The following is a 12,383-nucleotide window of genomic DNA, read 5'->3' on the forward strand; positions in this document are numbered from 1 at the left end:
AAATACAGCTATGTGATGACTCTGATGCCACAAATAAAATGAGTCCTTGAACACCATTTAGTTTAGCTGTATTAGTATCTTAATGTCTGTGAACAAAACTGAGTTTACACCAAGATCTGAACTGACCTTTGTGTGGGTCATGCTTCTTCAACCAAAAGAAAAAAAAGTTTCCATAGTGATAGTGACTCAGTGATAAAATGTAAAGTAATGGAAATTTTCCATCATATTACCTACTGACACAGCACCGATAATTGTCAAAATAGATTCTTCCACTTTCATAAGTAACAGGAGATGTGGAATGACTTGTCCAAACTTTCCTGAATTTAGTACTTTCCTGTAACAAACAATAAATAGAAGGTTGTTATAACAAGCTGTGGTTTTGGAAAATATTTCATTTGCTTCTGCAACTTAATGACTGACTTTAGCAGAATTCATGGTTGTGAACACATAAAGAATTTTTATCCAAATAAAAAGGTCTGCAGAATTTTTTAAAATAATTCTATAAGCGTGTACTGGGTATATCCAATTGTGGGTAGAAGAAACATTAAAATAAGGCAAGCATATTTTTTTAAATAATAACAATTGAAAAATAACTGAAAAAATTGGTGTTGGAGGAAAAGGCAGTAAAACTGATGAATGGACCTTTGTAAGTAAACTAGGGATAAAACTGAATGAAAGGAGATCCTTTTCCAGTTTATAGACAGCACATAAAATACATTTTTAATCACTAACTTAGAATTGGCTACAAAAGTTTAACCTTTCACACTGGAAAATGACAGGCTCAGATCTTACCACTGTGCAAGAATACCCTTATGTATGTAATTCCATGAGGTTTCTCAACATCCTCCTCCCCATGTGCTGGGGAAGGCAAAGGGAGTTTGTAAACTTGTTTACATAAGGATCCCAAAATGTTAGTGAGTTTAGTAACTAATCACAAGTATAAAATTAGGCATGTGCAGGATCTTTACCTGTAGCATTAACAAAGGCTTGGATCATACAGTAAGAAGTGTGCAGGCCAGTGGTTCTCAACCATTTAACACTCAAGACTGAAGAAATCCCTCAAAAAATTCCAGCTTCTAGCTTTTCCTCATTTTTTTACTACAAAAAAATAACAGAGCAGATCTTTTCTTGCAAAACATCTTTTTGACACTATGTATTCCTATTTGAAATATTAAGGTTTATGTTGTGAATTTTGGGTATGTGTTGGCACATCTAGTATTGTATAGTACCCTTAAAAGGAAGTCAAGGCACCCCAGTGGCATGATGAAAAAGCAGGGCACAGACAGATGACAAAGAGACAGAGTCCTGTTCACTTCAGCATGCCTCTCTGTGGATGCAGGTATGCAGACACCTCCATAGAGATCTTGGCTGGATGAGCGGGGCCTAGCCCTTTCTAGCTTGCTAAAAGTAAACGGATTTATTAAATGTCTGTGTTCATCCCAGCCAGGGCGTGGATGATCATTTCAGTTTCCTACCCAGGTAGTGTTCGGCTTCCAGCCACAGTACGTGTTTGTGCTTATTAGAAAAACAACCACTGCCTTCCTTCACTGGGGAAAGAACTTGACTGAGTTTAGCGCGGAAGGCCCAATGACAAGAGAACAGCAATCCCTTAAAACACTCCCATCCGCATCAACGCCAGACGAGTCCTACACAAGACCAGACACCCGGATTAGGACATTGCAGGAAAAAGGTTTTCCAAGAGGCAGTGTTATTATTAGTTAGTCAAAAGCTTGATGAGCAGGGAGCACTAGGGGTGAGGTGAGGTGGGGTGGGGTGGGGTGGAAGGGTTCCCCATACAGTATCTTGCAGGGATGAAGGGCTCCTCATCAGCCCTAGCTCCGGCTCCAGCCAGAATCCCAGCTCCTTGCCTGGCTGCCAGGCGGCGGGGAGCGTTACCTGGCAAAGCAGCCTCCTGAGGATCCCTAGGTTTTTCCTGAGGGCGACCCCAGCGTCCTGGGCGTAAAACCCGCGCACTCGCCCGCTCAGGAGGCGGCAGACGTTGTGGGGGGCTCGCACCCCTCTCCAGGGAGGCGCGGCGCCTCCAGGCCCCATGGCCGGCACGGGGGAAGCCCGGGCAGCCGCACCGCAGGCCCCACCGGCTCCTCCCCCTCACACAGCACCGCCCCCGCGGCACGCAGCCCGGTGCCCGCCCCCCCGCGCGGCACCCTGGGTACGGTAGTTCCCCGGGCAGAAAGCCCCCAGTCGCCGCCTCGGCCCCGGGATTGCAGCCTGCCGGCGTCACGCCGAGCTGCGGCCCCGGTGCCGGGCAGGAGCTTAGTGCTCCAGGCTGCCGGAGGCACAGGCCTGTGGGGCCGGCCTCAGGGCCCAGCCCGCCGCTCCCGGCCGGGCACGGGCACGGGCACGTGGCCCATCAAGCCCAGCCGGCCCCGGGCGCAACACCAGCGCCGCGCAGCCACGTGGGCCGAGCTCCCCCTCAGGCCTCCCTCGGACCGGTCTTTCTCCCCAGTGCTGCCTTGAAAGAGTCATGCTGCCACGTAATCCTGCTAAAGCCAGGCGTAGGCGGTTACAGCGCATCCAGGGGTTGGTGTTTATTTTTTTTTCTTTAAAGCAACAGGGTATACAATACACAGTTAGGAAAGACACCAGAATAGAAACAGGATTTTTACATTTTATTTTAGTTTGACCTCTTCCGTACCCAGCCACATGCTTTTCGGTTGATCGGGGGAAAGGAACAAAAACAATCCTGAGAAGATGGGGCCCTCAGCAGGGCGAGGTGAGGAGATGGCTCAGGTGGCAGCAACTGCCCTCTCAGCTCCCTGCTGTGTGGTGTGTGCCCCCTGATCACACTGGCTGCGGGCTTTAAAGATAAATTTAGTGACTGGAAAATGCTGAATTGAAAACTATGGAAACTTTTTTTTCTTTTGGTTGAAGAAGCATGACCCACACAAAGGTCAGTTCAGATCTTGGTGTAAACTCAGTTTTGTTCATGGACATTAAGATACTAATACAGCTAAACTAAATGGTGTTCAAGGACTCATTTTATTTGTGGCATCAGAGTCATCACATAGCTGTATTTTTTGGTCAGTATTGAACCTGACAGGATTTGTATTGACTCAGGGGCTGTAAAAACTCAGATGTGTAAAAGTATTTATATATACTTGCTTGATCCAGGGCTCAGGAGTGACAAGCTCTTTCTTGATGTTTCTGACGTGTAGGATATGCAGTACCACATATTTGGGTATCTATTGAGCTACCTCACAAAAGACATCGCCAGAGTTGACAGTTGGTAGCAGAGAATCCACGGACTGAATGTGTGAGAAAAATCCAACTTCCTTCTTACCTACAGAGGTTCATAGATCAGGAGTGTGGCATATTGATGGGGTTGTATAAAAGCTCGTGCTTCATTCAGACTAAGTACAGACAGTCAAAAAGCTTGAGGCTGAATGGATTCACTCTTCATAGGTCCATAAACTCCATAGATTGAACCAGTGAGCAAGTGAACAAATGTTCACTTCTGATTCCAGAAATGCAGCCACATGCCTACAGTGGCCCAGGGGAGAAGCAAGGCACTAGAGCAGGGGTAGGCAATTATTTCGGGGAAGAGGGCCACTTACCCAGTTTTGGCCAGCTGTCAAGGGCTGCATGGGTAGCCCCGCCCCTTGACAAGTGCCCTGCCCCGGTTGCCATCTTGTGACTGGAAGTCATGCCCCCTAACCTTTGCCATCAGCATTATTCCTTTCAGCAAGGGAGTTTGCCATCCTGGAACCAGAAAAATATCAAATTATATTCTCAAAAGCAAACATCTAAATTCTAAAACATTTATTAATTTGATTTCAAAGAATATTTTTGCCCTGGTTTACATGTGTTTGTATAGTGTACGTAGAGGTGATTGTATATAAAAGCTTAAAGTGAAGTCTTACTCTGGCATATTGTGCGTGTGTGGTATATGGGGTGTGGGGGAGGGTGTGTGTGTGGGGGGAGGGAGCATGTGTGGATATGTGGGGTGTGGGTGGGTATGGAGTTTGTGGGGGAAAGTGTGTGGGGAGGAGGATGGCAGGGGTGTGGGTGTGGGGTCTGCATGTATGGCAGTGTGAGGAGGGGCGTGGGTGCATGTATATAGTGAGGTGTGTGGATAGGACTCACTTTACAAACACACACATACTGGCACAACCCCATACTCCCTGGTCCAGCAATAGTGCTAGAGCAGTGCAGGGGCAGGAAGGCAGGGAAATGGCTGGAGGTGGGGAGGGGCTGGGCTGCTGCATTCCTCCTTAGGTGCCCCCAGGTCCTACTGCCCCTGTCTTCTGTCAACTTTGATAGGCAGCCAGGAGCAGATAAATACTTTCTAAATGTTTAGGGCCAGCATACAGCTTCTGGTGGGGCAGTTTCCAACATGGCTGCAGCTAGCATAGCTCCTCTGTTCCCCTCACCTCCAGTGGGAGCAGCCAGCCTGAAGCTTCCTCACCGACATGCCTGGAGCAGGGGCAGGAGAGGGAGGAGGAGTGGCTGCTGGAGGTGAGGGGAGTACAGCAGCACCCAACTGGTTGCAGTCACACTGGGAATAGCCCCAGTGGAAGCTGCTTGCTGTGGGGTGGTGGTAGCTGTTTTGCTCCCCTCACCTCCAGCTGTGGCTGCTGTTCTTGCCCCTGCTCCTCCTGTGCCTTTCTGGGTGGCTGGCCAGAAAGCTTCAGCTGGGCGGCTCCTGCCCAGCAGGTGGAGCTCTGGCTCTAGCTCCCTGCCACCCACCTGCAGCTGGCTGCTCATTATGCCAGGTGGGTGAAGCAGGTGGAAAGCAGCTGCGAGCTAGAGTGCTGGGCATAAACCACCCAGCTGAAGCTTCCCACCTGCCCACCCAGAGCAGTACTGCAGAAGCTGGGACAGCAGCTGCAGGTGGAGCCAAGGGAAGCAGAGCAGCCCTACTGGCACCAGCCCTGGCCAGCACTCAGCTTCTAGTGCGGCTGTTCTGGCTGCAGCTGCTGTTGTGCTTTCCTCGTCTCCTGGTGACAACATGAGCCCAGTTGGCTGCAGTCATGTTGGGAACAGCCCCACCAGAAGCTGTGCACTGGGGTCTGGGCCAGTGGGTGTGGGTGGGAGTGGGAGTGGGAGCAAGGTATAGGGGCAGCCGCGGACCAGGCAAGCTCTGCTGCATGCGGCCTCATCCCTCCCCTGTCCCCAGCTGTCTTCCAGGCAGCCTGGCCACACCCCCCTGTATCCCCTCCTGCCAACTCCCCCACACAGGGCAGGACATGGAGGGAGCAGATCATGCTTGTATCACTCCCAAATACTGTTCCTCACCCACCCAAAGTCCCATAAGAGTTTTGGTGAATTGTCGCGGAGGGGAAGAAGTGGGTTGCTGACCTGGCCTGCAACGACTCATCAAAACTCCCTGTGTGGTCCTTAGACTCAAATAATTGCCCACCCCTGTACTACATCCAGTCAGGGTTATCTTAAACCAGTTTTGGCCATTTTGAAAGCAGTTTATATGCACTGAATTTCTGTTGTGTTACAGATTTAAACCAGTTTCCAGTTACTTGTCCTGGTTTATGTGCAATTTCTATCTGTAGCCTCAAGTGTGTTAAATATGCTAACAGCTTTCACAAATAATATATTATTAAAAAAATACTTTGAGAGGCAGGGGATGATGGAGGTGCTTGGCGACAGTTGCTGCCAAGTCAGGGCCCAGTAAGTCCTGTGTATGAAGCTGGGGTAGTATTGCAGGCATTACTCTTGAAGCAGCACTGCAGCAAACAGGTTAGTGTTGTGCTGTTTGTCTTGAGCTTTTTCTTGGATAGAGAAAGTGCAGTTCAGGTATATAGCTACTTATGAGTGACATAAGGGTATTTGCAGGTTCCTGAGCTCTGGAACTTGCTTCTAGTTTGGCAGAACACATGCAGATTCTCAAGAGAGATGAGCTGATTAATTTATGATGACAGACTGAAATTCATAATTGTAAATTCTGGCTAATTGGTTTTCATATTAATGACATATTACACTATAAAATAACTTTTCTAGGTACAGTACAATTATTTTGTATTTATTCTTTGACTTGTATGTTTAGATCATTCCATGGATGATTAGGAGCATGAATAGGCATCTTAAAAAAATCAAAATTAATTTGTAAAAATAGAGGACTTAAATAAAAGGACCTCTGGAAGATTAAATATTATGTTAAATTGACATTTTTTAGTAGCTCAGGCCCTAAGTGCAAGTTCTGGCTGCTAAAATCTGCTTTTGTTTTTTGGGGGAAAATAATATTTTGAATGCAGAAGAAGTAATACATCATTTCCCTCCCCCATTGATAATTAGTTGATAGAAACTGCCATCCAAATTGCTTCTTTCACAATGTCCATTTTATACGACATCCTCATTAATAACTAACATTTAGTCAAAAAATTGTAATCATATATTTTTTAATCAGTGTTTAAGGGTTTAATTAACAAGAAAAGCACTCATTTATAATATGAGCATAATCCTGACAACATAATTTTTTGAATAATTTAATATGTGGCTTTCTGGTAATTTAATGAATAGCAGATTGTTAAAATTATTTTAATTTTTAAAATATTCTTGAATGTATCTGTCATTTAAAATAACTTTCTAGTGCACATTAGACTTTACTATTGTTATAGTGCAGGCAAAATGTTAAAGTCTTAATACTTGCTATTCAAAATTTATCACTGATTGGAGGTCACTGTCCCTGTGTAACCTTAGCATACCTTTACTTTATTGCAGCAGCACCAGCCAGCAGAGGGTGCACAAGTTAACTAGCAAACCCTGCTCAGAGCTTTGATTATCATTAATGGCATCCTAAAGCTGAGTTGCCAAACAAATCAGTTACTAAGGTAGGTTCATGTTGGACACTATTACATAAATAACAGTAAGAAGAGTGAATTACAGTGTTGCAAAGAGTAAACATACTAGAAAAAGAAAGAGGGTTCCCTCTGGCTTTATAGGGCAGTGTATGTGTGCCTAAATCCCAGTTTCTTCAAAGACATCACTGAAACTTTTCTTACACATAAAGTTAAGTAAATGTATGTCGGTTAGAAGAATCTAGTCTAAAAATTAAAAAAAAAATACAAGAGTTTGCCTATGTAAACTAGTAGGCATTAATAACTAAAGACCACCATTATTATTTCCATTACTTCCACTATTTAAAAACTCTATATCACAGTGCCCTTTTACAGGCACTCAATTTTGCTGAGTGCACTTTTCACTACACGTTAGAAACACAAAAAATCTAGGCAGTTATTAATCTTGTTAAGTGAAAAACACTTTAACAAGTAGAGCTGCCCCAAACCAGAATTTCTGTTCCATGGAAAAAGCCAAGATTTTGAAATTTGATGTCATTTCAGTTCAGAATAAAAAAGTCAAAATCTCAGAATTTTCTGAAAAATGAAAGAGTGAAATACTAGCTTGTTTTGCCTATTTGAAAATGTTTCATTTCAACTTTTCCTTCTGATTTTTACTATTAAGTAGAAATTTACTTTGTAAATGATAAACTAAATATTTTGACTTAAAGTGAAATCTTAGTGTAAAAAACATTTTGACAATTAGCCACAGAAAAGCCAACAAAACTGAGACATTGTTACAAAACATTTCACTTCACTTTTATTGAATCAGCTTTTTCGGAGATAAACCTGTTCAGTAAGAAACTTCAATTGGCTCTAATTATAAGTAAAAAGAAAGAACAGGGCTAGAGATAAGAGTAGAATTGAAAGTGTCCAAGTAGGCTTTTTTTTGGTTTATCTCCCTTTTATTTAGCAAACATATCCCACAACTTCCCCTGTGTAATTCCTTTTCAAAACTCTTTTTGCTAGTAGTTTCACTTTCTCTGCATTTACACAAGGTAATTAAAGATTCTGTAAATAATTGACATCTTTATTTCTAAGGTGTCTGCTTCCTTACCTGCCAATCCGTTGGTACTTCTTTATTCTTGCAATTGTCATTACCTTATCTTGCCTTGCATTTGCATTAAAACAGTTATTTTTATTGGATTAAATTCCATTTTAACAAACATGCTAGTTTCTGTGTTATAGAGAATAATGTGGAGTAGTTTCCTCTCCAAAAAAATAGCTACATGTAATTTACACTCTAATTTTTATATATATTATGAAAGAAAATAGCTTTCTCTTTTTTCAGAGGTGGTATAGCTAGTATTTTTTTAGCAAAGAAACAAAGACAACTCATCCTTTCTCACTGGTGGTTTTCCACTTCATCATAGAATTGAGCTTTGTGTCTAAATAGCTTTTAACAGGAGACTCCAGAGAGAGAAGTTAGGTGTGGGGGTTGTAAGTGTGGAAACAATTCTTTGCAATCAGTTTTCTGCAGACAACAAATCAGGACATGATTAGAAAAACAAAAACAAAAACTCCTAAATTCAGCCTGTTGTTTTTTTCATAATGGCAACCCTGTATCTTAAATTAGTGATGCACATCCAGGGTGCCAAATCCTTTGAAGGCTGACCTGAGGTGTGAGGAAATAACCAAGGTGTGAAGAAATAAGCAGATAAGCTCACCAAGTCTTGCCTCTGCCTGAATTATTCCACTACCCCTACTGCATGGCCCCTCTGCAAGCTGATAAACACTCTAATACAGTATATAAATTAGTTTTTTAAATTAAGTGCCATTCAATTCACAAGTTATGGAGGAGACCTCAAGTCCAGTGAGGGGTGCCTTGAGCCCAGAAAGTTTGAGACCCACTGTCTTAAAGACTCCTCCCCTTTCAGTGTTATTCTGGCTTTTGTCTTTGCTTTTCCAGGTGCCCATAGTAGCTTAAGAATTTGTATCCCAAAGAATAAGTTCCGTATATGTCAGCTTCTGATTTGCTGGATGTAAGATGGGCTAGCAAATCTTTGCCTTCAGAAAGGATGTTTTATACAACTTATTTCCTTCCTGCAGTCCCCCGTTAGGGAGATGTGGTTATGGTAACATAAGATATCACCCTGCCTTGCATGAAACATTTCCTCTTTTCTCAGACACGTTTAATTACCAACTCTCCCCTGCAAGCTGCTGTAAGAACAGAGCACTACCATATCTGCTAACTTTAATGGCAGAAATCATGTATTATTATTCGTTTTAGTTGTGCTGACTCTGCGGGGCTGAGGCAAAGCCTGTTTCAGTTCCTTCTTATTAAGTTTTTGAATAGCTACAGCAGTGCAAAGTCACTGAAGGTGGAAGGGTTTCAGTGGGGTCACTGTGGGCCAGGTGCAGAACTAAGATTTTGAAAAGGGCATGTACCATACAGATGGTGTGGTGCCTTACCCAGGGATGTCCAACTCATTTGGTCCTGCAGGCTGGATCTGGACCATGACCCATCTCCAGTACCAGGTTGATGGCTTTGGTACTTCTGCTGGAGTTACTTCAGAACCCAAGGGGTGAATGCTGCTGCTGTTCACCTGCCACCAATTTTCATTGCCAGTGGCAACTGAAGACCTCAAATTTGGCAGTGACCAGTGGAGTGAGGAGCAGGTGGTACAATATTCAGGCCCTGGGTCCTTGAGCTGCACCAGTGCAGCAGTTCTGGCAGCCATGCTGATGAGCTCCCTGTGTGCCATACAGTCAAAGGAGGTAGAGCTCCACCACTACATGCCCCTGGATCTGCCCCTGTTGTGAGCTGTGCCTGCCGCACCTTCTGTAATAAGGCATGAGGAAAGATTCGAGTTGGCATCTCAGACCCCATGCTGACTTTGCACAACTCGTCTTTTTACTAGTAATTTAGAAACTCCACAATGTCAATGCTAGAGTCAGTTTTCAGAGTAGAGTCACGCTGTCTGTCCTTTTCAATTTTGTCTGGTAGTACTACACTAATGGTGCCTGCCTTTTCTCACTTTATAGCATGGCCTTTTCCCTGACTCTTGGAGGAGCACTTAATTTATAGCTTCTTTTCCTCATTATTAAGCATTTGTGACAAACTTCCCCTTAGAGTCCATTGAGTCTACTCTCTTCTGACAGCTAAGGACTCCCAGAACTCATTTCCTCTCATATGGTTCTACACCATTTCCACTTTCCTTTTCCAAATTCCTGTGCTATTTTATTACACAAGCTGCAAAGCCCTCAATTTCATCCTAAATGATCTGTTTTATTTTCTAATGTCTTCATTTCATTTTTGCATTGTTTCTCAGATGTATAAACTGTCGCTTTCTGATTTATCCTCACAAGAGGTTAATGACTTCTTCATATTGTCTATTTTATGAATGGATCTCAGGGAAGCTGTAACAGTCATAGTCTTCTGACATAGCTCAAAACAGTATCATTGAGTGTGTCTGGATCCATTGTTTTTGTTTTGAACTATTCACAGATTATGTCCAGATTTCAGACATACTGGTATTCAAATATTAAGGAACTTAACTGTCAGCAAACCCGTAGTATTTGCTACTGTACTATCCTCTCTATGAATTATTCTTCCACTTTGTGTCCACCAGTGCCCTTTACCATTTGTAGCTGTTTTATGTAATTGTTTTTTGGGGTCTCTGTAGCAGTTGAGCAATAATAAAATAGTACAGCATGTGCTTCACAGATAGGTTGTAAGGATTGATTTGGTAATGTTTGTGTAGTGTTTGAATTTATAAGCATTAAGTACTGTGGTAGTATACTTCAGGAAGTTTAGTATTTTCAGAATACTTTTTTTCATAAAATGGCAACCGACACAGTACATGTTATTGTGTGTGTGTGTGTGTGTGTGTGTGTACACTTTCCCCTTCATAAAAATGATTGTGACTCCCAAAGTGGGTCCAGTAATAATTGTAAATGGAATGAGAGACTAGTCAGCTAGTAAATGACAAATTATGGTTGCTATGCCAGTTTATTGGAAAGATTTTCAGTTAAAAGTATCCTTTATTTTCATCTAGTACCTGTTTCAGAGCTGGTGCTCCTCAGGGCTTTATTATTTGATGCTGAGTGGGTATAGATAGCATATCCTGGTGTGCTCATCTGTGACCCAAATAGTCAAAACTGAGAAGTTTCCTTTATTGTAAGATAGAAACACCTCTTCCCTTCCCTGTCCTGTCTTCCCTACAAATCAAGTTCCAGCCATGTAGAGGCCCTTAACTCGAGTCTAAATAAAAACAATATTTCCATAACAATCAGTGATTTACTCAGAATGGCTGCTCTGTGTTTTTGCCTTCAGAAAGTGCAGCCTGCAGTGAAAGTGCAGCAATATTATTTTTGCAAAGGTTCTCTTCTGTTAGTGCTGTGCTGAGGCAGAGAGAGACAATCTGTGGTGGTTGAGATGACAATTAAAAGTAGAGCATTATACCACTAAACTAGTAGCTTGAACACATCACTCCCTGGGAAGGAAGGCTTCCACTCTACTTCTAGCAGGCAGTTAATCAGCAGGTTATTTCTTTAGTGTTTTGCTAGATAAGTAATTCTGTTCCTGCAAAGTTTAGAGATTTTTTTGTGTAGAATCAGTGGGAGTTCATTTTCTGAAGGATAGAGGGGCTTTTAAGCATTGGCCCGATTATTATTGTTATCATGAACAATCAAGTATATATAGCTCTTTTGCTTATTCTTGAATATGGCTCTGTACCAAGTAGTCAATTCCTAATTCTTTTAGACAACAACATTTCCTGCTGTCAACTCCACAGGGTGCAGAAATCTGGCAGAGAGAAAGGATGGTTACTTGTTTTAAGAGTTCATTAACAAAATTAATTAAAGAAGCAATTGAGCAATGAGTCACTTTTGGAAATAAGATTTAGGCTCCCAAGGCTGTTAGACACTTCTATAACTTTTACCCTAAAATGCCCATTAATTACGTCATCAGTAGATCCACCAGTTTATCAGAGCTTTGTCTGTCTCCAGGGACTTTCTCTGCATTATCACCACATTCAGAACTCAAATTTTACTTATCTGTCCCAAGTATCCTTGTGTTGTTTGTTCAGTATCATTGTTCAGATTTGAACAATGAACCAACTACAGATTGTCATGGAAAGGTCAAATTCATACAAAATCCCAGTGTTTAGCCTGCTACTTATGCCAGATCATTTTAGTCTCCTGATTATACATCCCATCTGTGCATCTTTTCATGCTCTTAATGAGATATTTAGAGAACCAACCAAAACTATTTGACTAGCCTAGCAGCTGAATCGTATTTTATGTTCAGCATAAAATACATAAATATCAACCTTAACAGAGAAATTGCAGGGCCTGGATTCAGGCTTTTTTCAGGTAAGTGAAGGAGGAACTGATTTTTAAATAGTTTGTAATGTCACCATCAAAGATCCTGGTTTTATCTGTTTAAAAATTGTAAATTCTTTGATAAAAAAACCAAATTTGCGATTAAAATGAGACATAATGTTTTATTCATATATTTACAATTTTAAAGCAATTTGGAAGCCTACCATGCCTCAATCACTATAATAAAATACATTCTAAATACCTATAAAATTTGGTATTTGATTTTGGGTTTTTTATCATGGAAAATCA

General features: G+C 42.3%; 1 protein-coding gene across 3 annotated transcripts in view; it reads right to left on the reverse strand.

Annotated features, from left to right (window-relative positions):
- Window positions 1-2,067, reverse strand: part of DCAF17 (DDB1 and CUL4 associated factor 17) — a 34,734-nt gene extending 32,667 nt beyond the window's left edge. For all 3 annotated transcript variants that reach the window (XM_019554398.1, XM_019554399.1, XM_019554400.1), the window contains exons 1-2: window positions 1,897-2,067; window positions 231-334 (exon numbers count right to left, since the gene is read on the reverse strand). In XM_019554398.1, coding sequence (XP_019409943.1) covers window positions 231-334; window positions 1,897-2,052 — 260 coding nt within the window. In that variant the 5' untranslated portion in view covers window positions 2,053-2,067. The remainder of the gene's footprint in view (window positions 1-230; window positions 335-1,896) is intronic.
- Window positions 2,068-12,383: the final 10,316 nt, after the last annotated feature.

This window comes from Crocodylus porosus, unplaced genomic scaffold (assembly GCF_001723895.1).
Source record: "Crocodylus porosus isolate Cpor-Errol unplaced genomic scaffold, CroPor_comp1, whole genome shotgun sequence".
NCBI lineage: Eukaryota > Metazoa > Chordata > Crocodylia > Crocodylidae > Crocodylus > Crocodylus porosus.